Here is a 22,477-nt window from a genome sequence, read left to right as displayed (position 1 = left end):
TGCCCGTGTGCAGTTTATTTATCAGTATGCCGGTTGTGTCTGGATTCAAATCCATATGGGAACTGCCATTTCTGATCGGAGACATTTCACGCAGATATAGAGCAACGTTTCAACCTCTCCGGGTCCCTTGACAACAAACCACGGACAATCTTCATCCATCTTCCTTCCGTCTCAAACCAATCAAATTTGTGTGCCATGGGAGAGCAAAGAAGTCCCATGTATATTTCAACAAAATATCTCAGCCAATCTGCATTGCAAAACTTGGAGGAATGTGACATTTAGAATGAAAAATTGATTTCGCAAACAAGCCGTTCACGAATAAATTGCTTTTAATCAAGATGTTGGCTTGACACGCCTGCAGTGCCGCTATCACATTTTAATATTTTTATTAATACATGGCATTGGAAATAATTAATTTTGTATTGTCCACAGAGACAGCCTCATTAAGTATTCCACTATTAATATTCTATTGGCTCTGTTATGGTTTTTCAACTTTTTGTCAACTTTGGAACATTTTTATGATATCCTAAAATCTTAAAAGAGCCTCTATCAACTTTAAATTTTATTTAATCAACAATGTCTTCCTTTTTTAGTTTTCTTTTGGTTCAGGTTTGAAACATTCTCTGTTGAGTCACAGCAAAGTCGGCCTGACTGCATTTCAGATGCATTGTTTGATTGTCTGCTCAGTTGTTCTTGGAGAATTATGTGCAATATGTAGCAAACTGTAATGAACAGGTGATTTTTGTGCATTTGCTATAAATAGCTGGGGCAACCACTTTTAATTACAAGGCAATTGCACATGTTACCTCACAAGAAGCAACTTGCCTCCAAAAATTGTGGTCTCATGTAAACCGACTACAGTCGCTCTCAGAAAAAGTAGTGAAGGGTTGCAAATAATTGCTGCCTAATTTATAAACGCAGACAAATTGCCAACATGTTACACTCAGAGTCAGTGTGCGCTGATGACTCCAAGTCTTCTGTGATGTATTTGCAATAGGGGTCTCTACTGAACTGTTTGCCAGCTGTTTATATTCCTGCATAAAAGCAGGGTTGCTTAGCACCCATGTCATTCTGCTATAAATTGCCAGCCTGCAGCAATTACTTTGAATGTGGACTTTGAGTGTGAGTGGTTAATGTGATTTTCTGTGCATGTAGACAACAACAGATTTGTGATTTTCACAGGTTTATCACAGTTAATCGCTGTATTATCACAAACTGATTGCATGCCAACTCGAGACCGATAGCAGACTGATCGTCTTATTGCCATTTTATCACCATCTTGATGAAGTTGCTTTGAAGATGGCAACTTACTGCAAGTAGTAGCAGCACTGGTCCCCATGTTCAAAGGAACACTTGTAATAATTTATGTCTTGCCACTGTCTCCAACTATTGGTTTTCTTGTATTTTTAATTTCCAAGATGTTTTTCTCGCTAATTCTCAAAAACACAAGAACGTATTTTTTTTCAAACCTATATTTGAACTTTTTTAACAGCCTATTTAGACTGCTGCTTTGTTTCACTGTGCATCTGAATCAATGCACTCAGCAGACTTTGAGAGGAGCTACTTTGTTTTGTGATGCTTAAAAGTTCCCCGACTGACCTTAAAAAGTGTTTCAATACAGTAAACATTCATAGTTTTTAGACTGAATGTCTTCTCCATCCATTATTGTAGCAACCCGTGTTGCCACGATTCTCGGGCTTATAAACCTTGAGACCTTCACTCGAATTTAAAAGTTCTAGGAGTTCATATTTTTTTTTAAAACGTTTCTTTCATCTGTGGCATCTCAGAGGTTCATACAGATCAATAAATTACATTTCTTCTTTTCCCTAACCTTTGCATGTATGCTGGTTGATGCCAAACCACATCTCACTCTTGGGTTTTATTATTTTTACATCTTACCTCCCGCTTTCAGGCTCGAAATAAATACAGACATTTTTTAATGCAGTAACATGGTGTTCTTAAGCTTCCTTTGGTAGTCATAGTTATGATTTTTATTTAGGATTAAATAACACTGATTACAGGGGGAATCGAACAACACAAAACTACATCTTTGTCATTCAGTTTTACGGACAAACCATCACCCATCATGTCCTTTGGCTTTCTGGAAGTGAACACACACTCACACGTGCGCACACACCACATGTGCCCCCTTACAGAGATGGATGGCATGCATTGCTGCCTCTCTTCTAGGCTAGCATCCAGGTGCATAACAGCTGGGGAAGCCATGGAGAGTGTGCTGGGAAAGGAGAGTTGGGGACTCAGTAGACCAGGGATGGGTGGATGGAAGTGGGGCCAGGGGATGTAAAGGACGCTCAGGAATAAGCTATAACTTTCTCAGAGGTTCTCAGGGTGCTTATGGCTTCTTCCTGTCCATTGCAACAGAACTACTAATCTTCACTGTTGCTGTGGTGGTGAGCTCAATTTCATCACACCCTCTTGGTCACAGCTGCTTCCCCCTCCGAGCGTAAACTTTGCTCTGTGCTCTCTGCCGTCTCCGTTGACGGACAAGAGTTGAAAGGAGAAAGCAGCATGGCGATCCGCACAAAAGAAAGACAACAAAAAAGAAGCGGTAAAGCTCAAAAGAAACGTGTTGCATAAGCGGTGCTTCATTTAGGCTTGAGAGAGATACATCGCAGGCACTCAAAGGCACGGTGGCTTACTGTTCAATCGGACCAACTGTCAGTCACTTTCACAATGCGGTAAAAGGCTCAGAAGTATGCAACCAATGTTTAACCACAAATTCTCTGTGCCTCAAGTGCCAGGCAGAAAAAGGTTGATCGCACTTGTTCTAGCAGCAGGCACCTTTCAGGGAAATATACTGCCATCACCTTTAAATCACAGTAATGGATACGGCTCCCTACTGCTGTTCGCAATTCAAAAAAAGAAAGTTTAAATACGCTGAATAATGTCAAGAGTTGATGTAACTTGAATAATGTCAAGTTTCTTCAACTTGAGGTCGCAGTCAGCCACGATTGATTCGTTATTATGACATTTGTTGATTATTTTCTAGCCACTTAAAAAAAATAGTGTTAACCATTTTTATTAATTTGAGGCATTTTAACAAATCTATATACATATATATATTTATCTCTTAGGAACAAAATTCTTTAAATGCCATGTCGCTGGGAAAAACAATGTAAGCTATCTTATGGTTTATAATACCTTTGATAGATTCAGCTGTTGGACAATTAAAAAAAACACCACAAACAATGATGAGACTAATAATTAGTAGGAACACTACTCTTGTCAGGGTCTGTGTATTTTCTTAGATATGCAGGGAACTCTGTCAAGGTCAGGACTCCACACAGAACAATTAATCACCGAGCCAACCTGGAGGATAAAACACGGTTTCCTAGCTCTCCATATGTTGCAGGGTTTATACAAGGCTTCACACTGTGTATATAGGTGAAGTCTGTGGAATATTTGAATGGTATGGGATGGATTCACTGAGCGGGAAACAGTGGGGTTCGAGATGACTGATGGGCTGTGATGTCCCACTGAGTGTCGCGGTGAACTTTCTGGATGTGATTTGGCTCAGTGGGCTTAGATTGTAACCAAATGGGCTGAAGACAAGATACAACATAGCAGAAATGCTCCAGAGGTACCACAAGATTTGTTTTAACTTCCAGATGTAATTTTTTTTTTTTTTTGCTGGTTCATGGAACAGTGAAATAAAGGGCATGTGCCCAAGAATACCCGAACTGAAAAAACACAAATGAAAAAAACAACTTTCGATATCAGTATGCATGTCTGATGCTGACACATCCACTAAGACCACACAAAGAAGCCTTTCCACATACACTTGGAACTGAATCATGTGTATGTGTGGGTACTGTATCCCAGCATGCTATCCATCATGTGGTAAAGCCACAGTAGGCAGTATACTGTGTGTTTGGCCTCGACTCCTCGTTCAGCCCTCATTAGCCATCAATCACCTCCTCTCTACTGGCTGCCTGCATGGGAAGAGACCTCCTGACTTCACATCCTAGCAAGATCTTCAGTTTGGCACTTAAAACACCCGCCCACACACACACAGCCACACGTGCAAACAGTAAAAACACATACTCGCTCATCCTCAAGAAGACAATGTCAAAGAGTTTCAGAGAAATGGTTGCTTACTGAGAGCAGGTGGAAGGTCTGCATGTTCTTAAAGTTAAATAGCTTGTTTGTCCTGTTTATCTTTTGGAAATGTCACAGGAAGTCCATGGATACTATAAACTCTGCAAAAGGTTAAGATCTTTCCTTTTTAAAATTATTTCAAGCTAATTTTGAACATGAAGCCAGTTTGAGCAACTACCAAGGCCTCCTTTGACTGCCGCTTTATTTACAAAGCATGGCTTCTACTTCCCACAGGAGGCGGAGCTTGTGTGGCTTGTTCGGGCTAAGCCCAGCTAGGTACATTGGGCAGGCCGCCATTTGCTCACCGATGAGCATGTCCTCCATAATCCAGGATCCAGCGTGGGTTTGATGTCCCTGTTCCCAGTGAATTTGCTCAGTTTCTAGAATTTTTCTTCTTTTGAAAATTGTAGTTTGTGGGAAACCTTTGGTATAAAAACCCTAATAATTAAATAATAAGGTTTTTTGTTTTTGGTCTGAGGAGCAGTGAGCTCAAGCTTGTTCTTGGGTTGGTTTTCAGCCAAGTGTGAAGTTTCGGGAGTAAGAATAAACAAACAAGTTCAAAGCTTTGACAAAGGATGGCCTGCCTGCTGGGTTAGAGATAAGTTAATGCTTCAATTAGAAAAGCTAAGTTCTTGTTCATATGTGGAGGTAGAGTGATGAGGAATATTGAGAGATCTAGAGCATCTGGGTTCATTCTTGGAGATCAGGTGAAGAGCTTGGTTATTTGGATGTATCTCAAAGTTGAGCCAAAGAAGAGCTCATTAAATTGGTTCAGGTATCTGACAAGGATGCTCGGTGGACACCAAATAGGTGATTCTCAGGGCATGTAAAACTGGGAGAAGAATTTAGCACAGGCCCAATCAAGCCAAGAGATTAGGTCTATTGGCTTGCTTGTGAATCTTGGGTATCTTATTTTCACCAGAGTCAGGTGAGATGTGAGGCCATCTCCTGCGTAGTCTGTTGTACAGGAATGTATGTCCAAATTTCATTGTTTACATATCTTAGACTCTCTATATTCCTTAGAAAAAATGTTTTTTTAACTCACCAGAACTTTGTTTTTAGCATTTGTATAACTGAAAATGGGCTAAAAGCAGTTACTGTATGTTTACTGTATGATCTGTTCAAGCTGTCTACCTGTGCACTGAATCAGCATGTGTGTATGAACTGAATGTGCATCTACATCTGTGTGAAACAGCTGTGTTTGTTTGAACCAGAACAACCACATGGTGGATTACAGGATGCTATCACGGTTAAGGGTGAGATTGCAGGAGGTGGGATGGAGTGTAAAGAAATGAAAAGGAAAGAGTTTTTTTTTCATTGACTTCTTGTGTTGAGTTTTCACTGTTCCCCGCGGACATAAGAGGCTTTGTGTATTTTTTCTACTTCACCTGCTGGGCAGTGTATGGAGGCCATTACTTAACATTGATAGCTGCAATAGCTTTTGTCCTCCACAGCTGAATACACTGTAGCGTTGAGGAGATGTAAGGCTGTGCGTTCCCTGCGCACAGCAAGATACAGAGTGTCTGTGGAACTGGTGTTTGATTTTGTCTTTTACTGGAAGGACTTTCTCCATCCCATTCTGCTGGATCACCTAAACATAATGCAGGCTTTGCTTAACCAAAGTGGTTTGCAGCTCACAGTGCTCAACACAATACTCACAGGTTTGGAGTTATTTGCTTTCACTGAGTCATAAATCATTTTGAACTTTGCGATTTGGGCATTATTACCAAACCCTGCTGATAAAAGGAGAGCATTTCAGCGTCATATTCTTTACCCCTAGACTTCCCCGCGCTTCCTCGTCCTCTCTCTGCGTCTCTGATTCCTCAGCTCCTATCTCTTCCACCAGCTCTGCTCATCTATCTCTGGCCCCTGTCTCTTTTGCGATTTTTATTTTCCTCTCCGCTGTTTTGCTTTGTGTGTGTGTTTGAGAGAGAGAGAGCGACAGACAGACACAGAGAGAGACAGACAGAGAGAGGCCTGACACATGGGCCCAGTTCCTTAATAATGTCATTCGTTGTGAACGCTATTAGCAGATTACCCTTGGCCCAGGGCAGCCTAGCCATGTGCAGGAACTAGATAACCTTGTGTTCGGTAATTTAATATCAACACTTCCCCTCTTTTCTTACCACGCTTTACAACACACAAATACCCTGCTTGTCCCCTCCGGTCCTATTTCTTGAACAGAGAGGGAGGGAGGGAGTAAGGTGGGGGGGAGGGGGATTACACGATAGTGACTTCTTGAAGATTCCTTTCCTCAACTGAGAAGTGTGTCAAATCGCCCCTTGTCCATGGGTGTGAGAAAATACATAAACAGGCTTATAGTGAAAATTCCATCAGATTTAATGCAGTGAATTTAGCTCAGCACAACATCAAAGGAGCCGCCCATTTTTTTAAAGGCCCCAGATGGGGGTAATGTCACCCCCCCTCTTAATTTTTTTTCCTCCTGGCCAATCATAGATGTAATATTTACCACATATCAGGCCAATATGAAAAGCGCAGAGGAAATTTCCTGTCACACAGTTTGATTTTGTGAGGAGTGGGTGAGTGCAGGGACATACAGGAGGGGAGAGATCTACCACTTAAAGGAACGAGCCGTTCCAGAATCAAATCCCACGCTCTATCCCCCACGAGCTGATTCACAATCCTGCATTAGCGGCTATATCACACTTCGTCCTGCTGCTAGTCTTTCTCCCTCCGCCCGTGAGCCAAGCAGGGGCGAGAGGGCCAGACGGCACAGCCCTATCACTCACCGGCACTCTCTCACACCGGCATTACCACGCCTTTATCTCATCTCCTGCAGCCCGCCACGGCCGGTCGCCTCCCGGTCCTCCAGGCTACTTTACTAATAACCTACTCCTTATCAGTCACTGTGCACCTCTGCCTGTGATCAAAGAGCCAATTAATGGAGCGGGGAAAGGTGAAGCATTCAAATAATGGAGACAGCTGTTTTTCTCTGTTTGAGAAAATCCATTTTGTATTGTTATCGGCTCCAAGCAGCTCCCCCCCCAACTAGCACTTAATTCAAGTTGCTGACTGCTTCTGCCTGGCTTGATAAGAGAGAGTGAGAAAAGACAGGGAAAGAGCCAGAGGAAGATGAGGGTGGGTGGGTGTTGGGGGGAAGAAGAAAAGAGCTCTGGTCACAATGAACTTTATGTAGAAGAATGTGGCAGGAATATCACAGCAGTCCAACTCATCCCTGAGCTTTATCAACTCCAAAGTGGTTGAACACAGAGATAAGGATAGGGGACGAGGTTGTAAAAAAGGAAGAGCTTCCAGAGCTGACGAGCTGCTTTGTGGCTTCACTGTCATTTGTTTTGAATGGGAGCTGATTCCAGCTCTTTGACGTCCAGCAGTATCTTGTCGTGCGAAAACCTGAGGTTAGCTCAGGGTTAATTGCACTGGTGTTAGAGCAGCACATAAAAAAACCTCCATCAAAGTCTCATATGGTAACTGCTTTGTTGTAATGTATATCCTTCTACTTTAATTTTAACACTTCACTGAGCCCTGTCACTATGTTTGGTGACATTTTAATGCATAGCAGAGGGGGCTGTTACACCAGCTGTTTGATTAGTCTTTCAAGAAGATGAGATGCTGTCTCCCACACTGGATAATCACTGCAGCTCGTTTCTTACACTGTATTAATAAGCACATAGATATACAGGTCACATATTAATGGGATGATAATCAATGCTTACAAGGCCACAAATTGGCTCCAGCTGGTTTTGATTACTGTTTGTCCTCTTTTAAACATCACAGTGAGCCCCAACACTTGGCCACCCGAGGCTGCGTGGCACCCTGAAAATTAATCATTTCGTTTTCTTACCTACTTGTGCTCATTTGTCATTTGCAGCTGCTCTTTGTTCTTTCAAGAGTCTGATGCAGGCGGAGATAATATGTTTAGTTTAGAGTCAGTAAAATTTTTACCATATGTCTTACTGGCTAATGGCAGATTTACTTATTGCACCTGTTTCTGACCAGGCCACATCAGCACCTCACTCCTCCCATCCATTTTCTTAACTGCTTATTCAACGGGAGTAGCAAGGGAGCAGGAGCCCATGCTAGCCGGCCAGTCCATCACAGGGCCGACACGGACAGCCCAGCAACCACTCATGTTCACATCCACACCTACGAATCATCAGTTGCCAGCTCCAATAAATCAAACTTAAAAACACAAAATTGTTGATGCTTTTTGTGTTTCATACTTGTTAAACACAGCACAATGTGATTTCTCACATCAGTCAGAGTATGTCATTTAAGATAGGGCTAGAATTACTGCCTTGACTTTATTCTGTTTTGTGTCTTTTTAGGCTTTATTCTAAAAATAAAAATATGTTTGTGGTTAAAGTGAGAATCCAAAGGTTTGCTGAAAGATATAACACACATTTCTGTCGGCAACAGTGTTAATAAATGAGAGAGGGAGAGCGGAGAAAAAGCAAAATCAGTACCCAGGTATGTTTACGCATAACTTTTGCCTTCATTAAAGCAAGAATGTTATATTTAAACTAGTGCATGTAGACTGATTTTAAAAAAGATTCATTACATTGCAAATGCTTAAGATGTTATTTTTTTTAGCCTGCAGCTTCTAATAACAAAACCTTTGGATTTACATACTTATGAAACTAAATTATTGACTGCAGTTTCTACTTTTGCTTTTGAGCTAAGGCAATCTCAAGCAAACCAGGAGAACAATCTTACCAGAATGTCCTGAATCTGCAGGTCACCTATTCAGTGTCAGACCAACTGTAAATATGGTCACAGTGGTGCTTTATAAAATAAATCACTGTGATGTCCTACAAAGTTCACTTTTTGAATATAAAAAGTTTTTTATTTGTATGATTTTTCCCACTAACCTTGACCTTTTACCACCAAAATCTAATCAGCCCACCTTTAAGTGGACATATTTACCACATTTTAAGACATGTTCTTGAGGTGTTGCTGCCATATCTCATTCATGAATCGGGTTAAAGTCTTAATCATCTTCTTTAAGATCCCCACGAACTCTCTGATCATTTTATTCTTAAGTCCATGTAAACATTTGTTCCCATTTTGAAGAAATTCCTGAAATAAGGTGTTAACGCAAGAATGCAAAGAAGGTGTACCTAAAAACACAATGCCACGAGTCATGGATGTTATACAGACAGATGAACTCTAACAAATAGCTTTTTAATGACACGGACATCACCATCACACACATTATAAGAAAGGTTTTTGATAATATTTATTGTATTTATGATCAAGAAGTAAAACAGTATGCTGTTTCAGTATCAACATTTACTGTAGAAACTCTTCAGGATGGTTACTCTCCGTTAAGGTAAGAAAAAACCGCAATGGTCACTGAAATAAATTCCATCTTTTCTAGGAGAACCAACATTTTTTTCAGGCCATTTTCCTTAGTTTACCAAAAAAAAAGATTCTGTTGGACCACAATTTATAAGAAATGCCTGATTTGCTGTATTTCTCTGTGTAGCATGTTTAGGCTGGGTGATGTCTTTTATTTTGAAAACTGGATGGCTTCTACTTTGCCCGACTTCCTGTTCTCCTCATTTGCACTGTGCAAATTGAGGTTGAGTGTGTAAAAATGAACACTGAAGCTATTTTAAGTGACCACTGACCTTATTGTGGATGCCTCAGAAATGCACTTGAGAGTATGTGGTGGCATTGTCTTGAGTGGGTGCAATCAGCAAAGGGCGCTGTTAAGTTGTGACTGTAGTGTCTAGTAAATAAAATGAACCAACGTGTGAAATATTATAATTGCAAGCTACCAAATTAAAGATCATAACAAAAAATATTTGCAGATTTATATCATGTCACAATTAAGTAGGAACAAGCTGTTGTTTTCTATGTACATTTTAAAGACACAGTAAAAGAAATGTGCCCCTTATTAACCACCGAAAAACCATCTGTGTGGAGAAATGAAGAAGTCACTTTTGGGGTTTCGCTACAGAGAACTTAGAAATAACTATTTTATTTACTTTGCACTCCTGGGATTTCCACTTTAACGACGACAGCTGAACAAATTAAAAGTTAACAAAATAGCAAAATAGGTTTTAAACTGCAATTAATTGCTTATATTTTAAGTAATACAAGCCCTGACACTCAAATCTGTTCATGTTTCAGCTTGTCAATGATGCAAAACACGCAATAAACTAAGAAAACTCAAGACACAAGATGTGACTTGGGCAGACTGAATGTACTGAACAGAAGATATACACTGGCAGGTGTATTACTTCTAGACCTCCACTCCACATTTTAGCAGCGTGTAAAGCACACCTTGAGCTAAAGTTGGCTGTGTATGAACTTTAGACGCAATGTTATAATAGGGTAGGAACGGCTGCCTTATAGTTTCTAATATGACTCAAGATATGCTGAATACGACCTAACGGTATCCTTCTCATCTGTTGCAGCAGTGCAGCAGTGCAACAGTGTCTTCCCGTAGAGCCAGTCGCCCTCCTAAAGACCCCAGCATACTCGTGCACCGCTCATAACATCATCACACAGCCATGTCCAAGCTTTTCTTTCCACTAGTGTAATCTTTTCAGACTGGTGCAACATCTCCCTCTGTATAATCGGTGAATCTTTGAACTTATGTACTCCGACATGATCGTACACTTCTGTCTTCAACCCTGTTGTGGCGACAACCCAGCTGGGTTACAAAAATCAAGAAGTGCACGACCTGTGGAAACAGCAGTGGACAGGAATTTAATTTGACGTCAACTTCGTTGTATGGTGCCGTTTGTTAGGCACTACACAACAGGAATACAATGGATCTAAATGTCTGCTTCTTTCAAATGTCAAAGGTCTACTTCTTAGTCCAAGATAAGGTCATCATTATGGAGACCAGCTGTTTCAATAAAAAAAAAGCTTGTTAAAGCTGGCTTTAAGGAGATGTCCACAAAGGAAACGATTTTCTCTTTCTGATGCTGACAATCAGTCGCTAACGGATACTCCGGGCTCTGATCGTCTAGGTAACCCTCTGATGCAGTTATCACCTTGCAATGTGTCAGGCAGTGGCATCCTTCACGCTCACTGGTAGCTGCTTCAGAGAAAAGTTTAACTTCACACCGGCACCTGTGAGTTCACCTGTTAAAGTCGCCTAATGTCGTTGACTTTTTGTCTGTGGCCGCCGCGCCACTGAAAATACAGCTTCCTGCGTGGACGCCCCTTTAGGCTTGCCGCTGTAATGAAATAACACAACTCTGAATTCTCTGGGCAGGAATTAACATATTTATTACACCGTAAAGAACAACAATACCAGAATTATACTGCAAAGTTTCACAGACTGACAGACCATAGTTTACAGCCCAAAAAAAGAAAAGAATTAAAATTAAGAAACAAAAAAAAAGAAATAAAATCAACAAGAAACCACAGTTCTGACATAGTAGACTGGAAAGCTCTCTAGAGGACACTGACAGTAAGCGATGGAAAGACCGCTTAGCGTCAGCCTACCACTAACCTGTGGTTTTCATGTCTCAATTAAGTATTGCACAACAACTTCAAATTATTTGAGCTCTGTTTTTTTTTTTCACAATAAATTTTCTCAAGAGAACAGAAAAACCCTCCCACCCCTGAAGTTCAACTCCTTCCCCCCCAAATTAATGCTACGGCCTTGCTGTTCGCTGCCGGCCCCTCCATTTCCCTATTGTTTCATGTTAAGTAGGAAATTTTAATAACGTTTCCCCCCATTGTGAAAAACAGGCATGCCTAAACTCATAGCCTCAAATTTTTTTTTTCTTTTCCAAGATTGACCTTTTGTATATTCCCCCAGCTGACAAATCGACAAGCACTTCCGCATGTCTTAACAACAGAGAAAAAACCAACAAAAAAAGAGGAGAAAAGGCGGTGGGGAAACAGGGAAGAAAAAAGAGCAAGAGAAACATTTCTTATCTGTGACCTTAGCTCGTGCCGTCGAGATAGGAATCGACAACACTTTTCTTTAAAATTAGCACAATTTTCTCAAATCTGTTCAAACAATTCAAACTCTTGATGTACTCTAGAAATGCCACAGGCATAAAGGAACATAACAAAAGTTTTTTTTCTGTTTTTTTTTCTCATTTCTATTTAGGTTTCATTTATTTATGAGGTCTGCATTGTTACCAAGTAGTGATATGGTTTTGCAGCTGTATGAGCTTCGACTTTGGGTTTTATATTTTCCTGTTCTCTTGTGCCCATTTGGTTTCGACTAGACCAGTATCAGCGCCGCGACTGATGCTCTTATCGTGCTGTAAGAGGTAGAGTGAGACTTGTTTGCCACCGAGGAATTTGTAGCAAAACACACATAGAGGAGGGAAGAAAGAAAGAAAAAAACAAAACCAATACAGCTTCTCAAAGCATCATTGAATGATCGTGTTTCCTAGCTTTTTTTTCTCTTTTTTTTTCCTTTTTAAACCCAGATTTTGCCCTGATAATTATGAACACATACATTATTTGTTGTATACCTTTAAATACACTAGTGTTAAAACAGCTTGGCTGTTTCTTCACAGCTTCTGAGAAGTCGCTAGTAGGGTGTCAGACACCTTTTTGGATTGTTTAACCCTTTAAAGTCAAGAATGCAAGTGTATGTTGTAGTTAGACAAGGAGGGAGAGATGAGGAAGTACAGAGGGAGCAAACTGCCCCGAAACCTTTGTGGGCCTCCACTTGTTCCTTGAGGTCAGAATTTGTAACGCGCTTCTGTGTAGCACCAAGGTGTTTGGGGTGAGTGTCGGGGTAAGTGCTCTCGTACTGCGATTGAGAGGTTTGTCTGATTTACGCTAAAGGTTTAAGACAAAACTGCGACGGATTAACCCAAATGATATAAATAAATAAATACAGTATAATGGCGTTGGTGTGAAAGCCCAGTCTCACATTTACCTCTGCGAATCAAAAACTGCTTAAAGCTGAAATGGGCACTGAATCTGACAGTTGTGTAATGAGAAAATGTGTAAAAAAAAAAGAAAAGAAATCTCGAGAATCGCTTCAAAAATGGTTTCAGAAGTTTGTGTCACATTAGCTATTATTGCTGCAGTTAAAGTGATCTTTGCTCTGCACGCTTATCGGGGTCAATTCACACCTTCTCATTCCACAATGTGAGACGAGTGCTCGTGGTTTCCCGAATATGGTAAAGATAAATGAATCTTCTGATGCTGGACGTCGTTTTCTTTTTGTTTATGGAAATGTGAACAAAAGCTGCAGAAACGAATGCCCGAATGTCTGAGTGGACAAACCTCTTTTCAAAAATCATTTAAATCAGGATTTTGGTCCTTGGTGTCAGTCTTTGGCTGTTTTTGGTGTTTTTATGTTTAACTCTTGTGTTAATACTGCGTGTTACCTGGTGCTTTGCAGTGTTAAAGCTGTCAATCGGAGTCTACACCTCTGCATTTGGAAAGTTAGTTTGTTAGAATATTTTTTTTTGTATTGTTTTTCTTTTTTTTAAATTATTATTATAATTTTTTTGGTTGTTTTTTTTCAGTTTTTTCTAAAAAATAACAAATATTTAACAAACGTTCAGTAATGTGCATGCACTGTTGTAACTATTTAAACAACAACAACGGAAAAAAAAAGACGTTATGGCTGCTCTTCTTAGCACGCTAAGTAAAAAAAAAAAACAAAACTGAAAAAAGAAAAAGAAAAACGGAATGGGTTTGGTGTTTTACATTTTTCCATCTCCTCCCATCCAGAGAAAGTGAAAACAGAAGATGCTAATACTACATACAAAATGACTTGATCAGTTATGGCTCTATACCGACAACACAAGTATGCTGAAAAGAAGCATGCCGAGATAACCTCTGTGACAGTGCAAATACATTTATGTATGTCCCTTGTATAAAACATTTAGGTTAGCATTCCGCGCAACATGCTAGTTCTCAGAAAAGATCTGGGTCGGACTCAAGTAGCAGCTCTGAGATATAGCTTGTGTCTTTTCTTGAGGACGTAGGGAAGGAAAACTTATAGAACTACAAGGAATCTACCACTTATACACAGAATAGAAAAGAAGCAGCTTGGGGAAGAAAAAAAAAGAAAAGATAACACTTCTTTTTTTTTTTTATCTCTTTTTGCACCAGCTAGAGAGAAAGAGTTATGAAGGACTTAGAGTTGTGACTGGTTGAAGTACTATGCATTGTCACAATTGTCCAACACATATACAATAAATAACCATTGGTGACACCACAGGACAGAAGTCTTAAACACCATGACATCTACAGAAAACGAGTAAGAATGTGAAGAAAGATGAAAAATGTTGTCAGAGTCGAGATAGGAGGGGAGGTTTTCTGGGGCGAGTCTATGTTTCCCGAGCCTGCTGTCGAGGTTATTTGACAGTCTCGCCAGTGGGTTGATGACTTCACTTCCTGTTTGAGAGCGTCTGTGACCCACCGAGCGATCGAGTTGTATTTGGTCCGTCCTCCACGTGTGCAGTGGGCAAGGTTTTTGTATCTTATCCAAGAATTCTTCCTTTTACATCAGAGAAATGGATTTGTATTTCCCAGCCCACTGACCTGGATATTATTACAAGTGAGAGGGAAATAACATTGGTTGAACAGCTGGCAATCTGCTTCACATCTGCCCGTTTCGTGGCGGTCTGTGGGCCAGAGATTCAGTCCATCCCCTCTCCCCTCTCCAGGCAGCGAACATGCTTATTCATCCTTCTGCGTGTCTTTCAGGATTCTTAAATCTAATATCTCTCTTATCCCAAAGTGTTCTCCGAGACAGTTACGTTCCCCGTGATATGCTGTTTGATAAATGTCTGAGGTTGACTAGTCTCGTGTCCCATCTCGTGTACAGGAAGGAAATAACCACTGACTCCAGGATGAAAAATAAAAACATTTGAAAAGGGGAGGTCAGATATACTTGTCTTGAGTTCACGGCTATCTCTGATCAGTCTCTTCATATTTACAGGGGAAAATAAGATAAGCTACAATGACGACAACTTTAACAACAACAGGTACAAGGACAAACAGTCAACAAGAATAGCAAGTGTAACAGTAAAAGAATGTCAACTTTTAAATTCATTCATTCAAAACAAAGAATATCTTTGTGTTTCTTTAAAGTCATGGCAAGTCAATATGACCTGATTATGGACTTCCTCTTCCTCCTTCTATGACTACGCTGCAAGATAGACAGAAGTATTGCCGTCTCATTCTAGTATCTAAGCATCTTTGCAGTGCAATGTAGACAGCCACGATAGTTGTCGGGTTGAGGGCTGGCTGTTACACCTGGGAAGCCTTTGCCTCCTACCTCTGTGTGAGTTTCTTAGCGCGGTGTGCTATCAAGGGCAGAGGAGGACGGGGTGCTAGGGGTGGATGAGCGAGGGGTAGCAGCAGGGGGGGTAGCAGCCGGACTCCCGGTCCCACTGCTTGGGGTGCAAGCGGAGGAGCTGATGGGAGCGGGGGTCTCTGAACCCGGAGCCCCTCCCTGCTGCTGGCTGGCCTGCTGCTGCTGAGCCTGCAGGGTCTGACCGCACACATGGTGATGCTTCTCCCAGTCTTTATGCTGGCAGAAGGAGCCGCAGTAGCGTGCCGTGTTGCAGCCGCTGCATGTCTCACTGGCCTTGCGTCCGCAGTTCCAGCAGCTCTGACGGACAGAAAGAGACAAAGTCAAATAACCCAAAAAAGTAGCAGTCAGACAAAAACCAATTTGTATTGGTTTAATGCTCTTTTCACATGAAAATCTAATCACACGTTGTGACCAAAAGTAAAGAAAATTCCACATTAAACTGGGAACTAGCAAATACAACGTGAAGATTAGCAGCAGAAAGTGGTGCACCACACAGGATACCAAACAAGCCTCTACTTCTATGCTTGGCACTTAAGCCTGACCCAAACCACAGACAGATAAAAAAAAATCTCTTATTACACTTAGGGCCACTTATATATCTTGGAAACCGCAAGAAGAGCATGTCAGGGCGCCTGCATAGCCAGAGGAAAGACGAGAAGAAAGTTATAAACAGCCTCTGAAAGTTCTCCTCTGGGGCGCTTCTCTCTTACAAACATCGCTCCTGCAATTAACGTCAGATGAGCGGCAGAGTTCCCTCTCAGTTAAATGATTAAACTTTAAGGTCTCTAATGGTGATTACCAAATGAGAGCTACTTTACTTATTTCCTCTCAGCTCAAATGGTAACACCCTTCCAAGCATTGTAAAGTAGCTACTCGGGGGTAATAGGTGCTTCATTATCCTCGCTTTACTTCATTTTGTACCAACACATAAGGGGTAGATAATCAGAATTAGTTCCTATAAAATATGTGCTATGTAATATTTTTTCTAAAATAGTAATAAAAAACCCGAGCATCTGTATAATCTACCACAGCTTGCATCAAAAGTAAAACACAAAAAGACGATAACGACACTGATGATGAAAGACTGAGAATGTGTACATTCGCTTCTACCTCGCTGGAGTCCTCCTGCTGGTTGATTATGGAGAGCGCCTCTTCGGCTGCCTGGCGCTTGGCTTCGGCCACTGTTCGCTCCATCTTGGCCCGCTCGCTGCTGATCATTTCGTGAGCCTTGCGCTCAGCCTCTGACACGGCTTTCTGCAGCTCTGACATGGCCTGCCGCTTCACCTCATTCACAGCCTCTTCTGGAAAGAGTGTGGAGACAGAGGAAGTCAAGCCTCCCGTACCTGCAATGTAGCGCGTGCATTTTCACTGGACTGTATTTTCAGTATGAGTACACCATCGCTTTTTAAACAGGAATAACATATTCGCTGCTAAAATTGCTACTCCTAATATGCCATTCTAAACAACCCTTTAGCATATTCACAGTCTCATTGTGCTTGTTTGTGTCTCTGTCAGGTTTTTGCTCTGCTCTCCGGTCGTTCATCCCGTCTACTTCAGGAGAGAGCAGTGCTGAGTCTCAAGTTGCGTGGAGGAACAGTTTTCATATTCTGGCTAGAAGCTTTTTTTTCCTGTTATGCTTTCAGTCAGATGCTCAGCTTCTGAGGCAGCAAGACAGGCAACTGCAAGAGACCCATAAGGGCTGACTCCACAGCAATATCTCAAAATGTGGCAACAGCAGAGACTGCAACTCACTCCCACTTTAACAACCAATGGGAGTCTGCAAAAACATCTCAGTAGAAAACCTCTCTCGTGCCCTCTCCTAGCTAAAGCGCGTTCAACGAGCTGCTGGCTGAGCTCGTCTTGATGTGTGTTTAAGTCTGCAGCGCCTGCTAAACTCAACTGCACACGAATGTTTTCGCTACTCGGCTCTCCTGCTGTCTGTATTTATTTATGGGAATATCAAACCAAGCAACAAATTACAACAAAAAAATATATTTCTCCTGCTACAAATGAATTCAATTACTCCATCAGTCCAAACATGCATGTTTTAAATGCACACTATATCTAAACTTGCATCACTGTTTTAACACATCTAGAAGATGCAAACCAGAAAACAAAATCTGCAATGGATTATTTCACACGGCAAAGAAAACTACTTTAACTATTCATGTTTATTTTATATTTCAAGGCCAACTTTCAGCTTAGAATATTTAATATTAGTATTTTATCATTTATTTAATATCTGACAAGATTTCACATCAAGTCTAAATGTTGTAGACTGACAGGATAACGGGGACACTCGTCAGCTGATTTAATTAAACTATTATGATGTAGTTCAAACACTGATTAATTCCTTTTTAAGAACTTTTTAAATGTCTAAATAGGCATATTTACATCTGTGTGACATATTAATGTAAAGTTCAATATTCCTGGAAGATCTTGATCTTATATATTTTAATTTGGAAAAGAATATCCCGAGGATATTCTCACAAGAACATGAGCTGATTAATCGCAGGTAATCACTCACAAAACGTGCTTTTCAGCCGGCGCAATATGTTATTTTATCCTTGTTTTGAGGAATGAATAACCTTCCGCGTGGGTGTTAAGCGGTGGAATTCCTACAGAACGTCAAAGCAAAAGGAGGGCTTTTTTGTTTGCTCCCATCAAGCCTGTAACTTGACTAATTGTGTATGCAAATCAGGCAATTTATATTTAAATTATGCATTTCCATTGTGATCCCAGAGGCCCATGCGGTGAGGGGAAGTGGGAAACCGGTAGGACACCGTGCAAGGTGCTTGAATATTTATCACCAACTGTAAACATTTTGCCCATTTCAAACAGATGTATTCGCCGCTGCACTCCATTGTGTTAAAAATCCTATTTTGCAATCCTCCCCGGGTCACATTTAAATCAGTCTCTCCTAAGCCAGAATATGAATGAAATGGATAACGGAAAATACTGAGGATAAGGCAAATAGAGTGAAAAGTAAGAGGCCCCTTTTATCCGACAGACAAAAGATAAAATACAGCTTTATGCCTGACAAATATGCTTCACTTTCTTAGTACATATTACACTGGCGTTAAAAATGTAAAATCTGTTTTCGATATCAGACCGACTGCATGCTTTTATAAAGACAGAAACATTTTCTCTCCACTGTGATTGAGCCGAATTTTTAAACCAGGGTGCTTTTGTCTTTAACCTACTATGCTGCCTGAAGTCATGGAAATTGCCCCGGTGCCTTGTGATATATGCCTTGTGCATGGAATTGTGATTACACACCAAATGCCTTAGATGGAAGATCGATCAAAGCTGGTGAGGGGAAAGAGAGTACTGGAGAGGAGGCAGAGTCCTGATGGTGATACTCAATTCAATTTAAATGCATATTACTTGTTCTGAGTATCTCACACATCATGCTTGGTCAAGCAAGGGGACAATTTCTTTTCTCCAGGGGGTTTAAAAGGCAGATATACTGTATCACTGGTGGAGAATACAAAACGGAGTCCTCAAAGAGTGAACCCTCAGGTTTTCAGAGTGACAACAGTGACACAATGCTGTTTGTATATGCTATAAAAAATGAATGCAAGTGCTGATTTTAATCGGGTTATTAAAACATTAAGGAGTTTCTAAACTCTACGCATTTTCCTCTACAATTTTGTTAAGTAGAATAGCTGCAGTGTCTCTCATTAAGGGAATGAAAAAAGTGCCAAAAGCAAATTGAAACCAAATCTTGCCACTTCTAACGGGAGACCACTGGGCCAGCTGTAAAAGCTCCTTATGTCCCTTATTTGACTGCTGCAATAAAACCCTTGTAAGACCTGACATCATATTCGGAGTGTGCAGAGCGTAGTGATGAAACTTCCTACAGATTCAGATATAGATAACCTGCCTTAAATCAAATCTAGCAAGGTTTTGTGTTGCAGACAATAGACTACACTGGGATGAAAAGGGGAGAGAGCAGCCTCTCTCGTTCATCTACCTAAACATGGCCTCATAAAGTCTTAAAAACCTTCAGATTAGCGGAAAAAGAGAGGAACTGTGTTTACGTGCACTGATCAGAGGCATGGAAGTGCTGCTCACCAGCTTTTTTCCAGATCTCTTCAGGGACGTAGCCAGAGACAGGCCGGTGCAGGAGCTCCCGGTGAATTTCTGGAAGACACCAACATACAGCTGTGGTAACCAGAGATCCATCAGTGGCATAGTACACAAGACTGTGAAATATGTAACCTTTTGGCTTTTTTTTTGATGTTCCAAAGGACTTTTTGAGACCAATGCAATGAAATTGAATTATTATCAGCCAGTATTCACACGTTTAACGTAAAAATAGGGGGCCTAGATTTGAACTCTGGGGGACTCCACACTTAATATTATTAATTCATAAAACACAACAAAGATTTTACAGCTAATAATAATTAATTTTGGACTAATTTCAGATTTGAGGTTCTTTAATAGTGGTTTAAAAACTTCCGAGCCTTAAGCCTTGGATATATTCCATTGCAGAGGGACAGCTGGAGACCCAACAGTCATTCGTGTTTTACTTCTTTGAAGTCTCCTGGCTGGACACAGGCCTAGTTGGCACATTGTCACATAAATTCTCCACGGATGAGTCTGTGTGGTCACAAAAACAGGCAGGCACACGGACGTCTGCACAAACCCTCTCAGAGGGTTGCAGAGTATAATCCTTGCTTTAAGAGACCTAACAAACTGCAAGGTAATGCACATCAGCTGACACCTTTAGATTCTGTTTTTAATATAAAAACCTTTAAAAAACAAACAAAAGTTGCACAGATTACAACGAAAAACTGAAAATCAGTAGTCTTAAAAGATGAACAACAAGCTGAAAACCGGCAGACATAGATATTAATTATAATTTAACAATAATACTTCTAGCATGTAAGCGAATCCATACCTGAAGTTGTGTTTTCTTGTGCTGCGGGGCTCTGCTGCCTCGACTGCCCGCTAACAGCGCCTTTCTTCAGCTCCTCGGCATCGCTGTATCGTCGGATCCAGTAGTTGAGCTCCTCACGGTCAGCCTCCTGGCACCGCCGCAGTACCGTCAGTGAGCGCCTTGTTTTCTCCACCATGTCCATGATGCAGTTGAGCAGCTGGAGGTGACAGCGAGCAGACACAGCGCTGAGTTTACACATAGACAGGATGAATGGGCTGACTTGAATTCAAAGAAGGTGTCGTTGTCAAGGGTAGGGTTCTTCACATACATGTAGTTTCAAACATCGTTTTGACTGAGCTCATAAAGAAACAGAACATTTCTCTTAAAAGCATCTAAACTTTAACAAAGACTCGCCACAAGATGTGCTAGATAACAATTTCATATGAACTTATACTTAGAAAACCTACAAAGACAAAACTGTAGAGTATAGTAATAAAATTGTTATTACTTTTCTTACATGGTCAAGGTGCTTCCACTCCTCAGCCCATTCTCTGTCTGTCAGCCTGTGGTCAATCACTTCCTCCTGCCTGGTGCCTGCGTGCATACCTGCAAGAACGAAAGATAGACAAATAGATGGACAGATAAACAAACAGCAACTCAGCATGACACAATCAATTACTCCATCAAGCCCTTGCTCCCCTTTTCATTTGAATTCAGTTTGGCACTCTTTCTCTATTCATTTCTTTTCCCTGCTCCCACACTCCCCCTTTTCTCTGCTGTCTCCATATCGCTCTCCCACCCCAAGGGCAGGACTCAGATGACTGAGCTTCTCCTCCAGTAAACATCCATCACAAGGTGAGACATGCTAAATGTGTCTCCTATTTTTAAAACAGAGCCCAAGTCATTATTACAGCTTCATCAAGGCCAGCTTTATGCAAAAAAAAAAGATCTAATATGATGATCTCACATCTAAATGTGCCTCCGCGGAGTGTTAATGTATCTCACTTTTTATAACGTCTGTGGCTTCTGAGTCTGACTGATTATAATGATAATCTGACTGATTATCGTAATAGTTATTCATCTCAGTGGATTATAAAGATATGAGAAACCGGTGAAATGTATGTAAAGTGATCTTTTACTCTGAGATATACAGTCGTGTACACAAATGTAATCCTCAGTATCCTCACCAATGGGCCTTGCTCTCTCCCGGATCTCTCGATGATTAGACGCTGGGTGTCTGTAGGTGTCGCGGTAGTGATGGGCGATGGCCATGTCGTCTAGCCTGTAGTGCTGTGGAGGGAGCGGGCCTGGGTGAGGCAGACCGTTGGGTTGGTAGGAGAGTCCATTGGATGGGCTGAAACGCTGGGCAGGGCTTATGGTGCAGGGCCGTTTGCTGGGGTGAACGTCCGGATGCAGAGCGCTGTCTCGTTCAAAGCCGTTCTCTTTGGTTCTGAGTGGAGACACAGACAGATGATTAATGTGGCTGTCGTCGTTGTTTAGATTCTTTCAAACAGTGACGTGGGATCATTTCCTTTTTTAATAAGGTCGTAATTTTTTTCTTAGTTTCTTTTTTTTTTAAGGGTCCAAAGTACCGGCAAAATTTTTCACTCGTTTTAATATTTGAAGACAGAATACGGGGCCAAAGCTGGCATAAATCTTTGCCGTTATTACCAAGCTCGAACAATTTCTAGTGACAGCTCTGCAGATAACAAAAGGCTTCCTGAGGTGCATTGGATTGGGAGAAAAGGAAATAAAAGAGAGGAGAGCGGACGACACAGGAACAAATCAGTGTGATATTTACATCACACCTATTTTGTAAAAATAAGTGATACAAAATGTGTTTGTTACAGTTATTTCCAGCCAGACCCGAAGCATATCAGTACAACAACTGGTCCGCCCCCTTGTGCTGTTGGAAATATTTGAGTCCAACCTACCAGACAAAGCACTTGCAATGAAAGGCTACTTTTCCTGGATTCCTTTTGGAATCTTTTCATTGAAAACATGTCTATTCACACACACACACAGACACACACACACATACACAAATAAGCCTGAATGTGTGTGCTCGCATGCTTACATACATACTCACACAAGTAGTTTTCAGGGGATCAGGTGGATTTTTGTTAGCCTGCTTCCAATGATTAATGTGGCCAGGTGTGTTATTGTGTGAGCACGCTCGCACATGTGTGCTCTGTATGCCTTTGTGTGTGTGTTCTCACTTTTGT

The 22,477-nt window shown here is 41.1% G+C and overlaps 1 protein-coding gene across 4 annotated transcripts in view; it reads right to left on the bottom strand.

Annotated features, from left to right (window-relative positions):
- Nucleotides 1-11,320: 11,320 nt before the first annotated feature.
- Nucleotides 11,321-22,477, bottom strand: part of runx1t1 (RUNX1 partner transcriptional co-repressor 1) — a 56,949-nt gene continuing 45,792 nt past the window's right edge. The window contains exons 6-11 of one of the 4 annotated variants that reach the window (XM_005478549.4): nt 21,440-21,702; nt 20,761-20,858; nt 20,274-20,469; nt 19,445-19,513; nt 16,478-16,710; nt 11,321-15,664 (exon numbers count right to left, since the gene is read on the bottom strand). In XM_005478549.4, the coding sequence (XP_005478606.1) occupies nt 15,344-15,664; nt 16,478-16,710; nt 19,445-19,513; nt 20,274-20,469; nt 20,761-20,858; nt 21,440-21,702 (1,180 nt within the window). In that variant the 3' untranslated portion in view covers nt 11,321-15,343. The remainder of the gene's footprint in view (nt 15,665-16,477; nt 16,711-19,444; nt 19,514-20,273; nt 20,470-20,760; nt 20,859-21,439; nt 21,703-22,477) is intronic. The other 3 variants (XM_005478550.4, XM_005478551.4, XM_005478552.4) reach the window with 3 other exon arrangements.

Source organism: Oreochromis niloticus, linkage group LG22 (genome assembly GCF_001858045.2).
Source record: "Oreochromis niloticus isolate F11D_XX linkage group LG22, O_niloticus_UMD_NMBU, whole genome shotgun sequence".
NCBI classification, from domain to species: domain Eukaryota; kingdom Metazoa; phylum Chordata; class Actinopteri; order Cichliformes; family Cichlidae; genus Oreochromis; species Oreochromis niloticus.
This window is presented reverse-complemented; position numbering and strand designations above follow the sequence as displayed.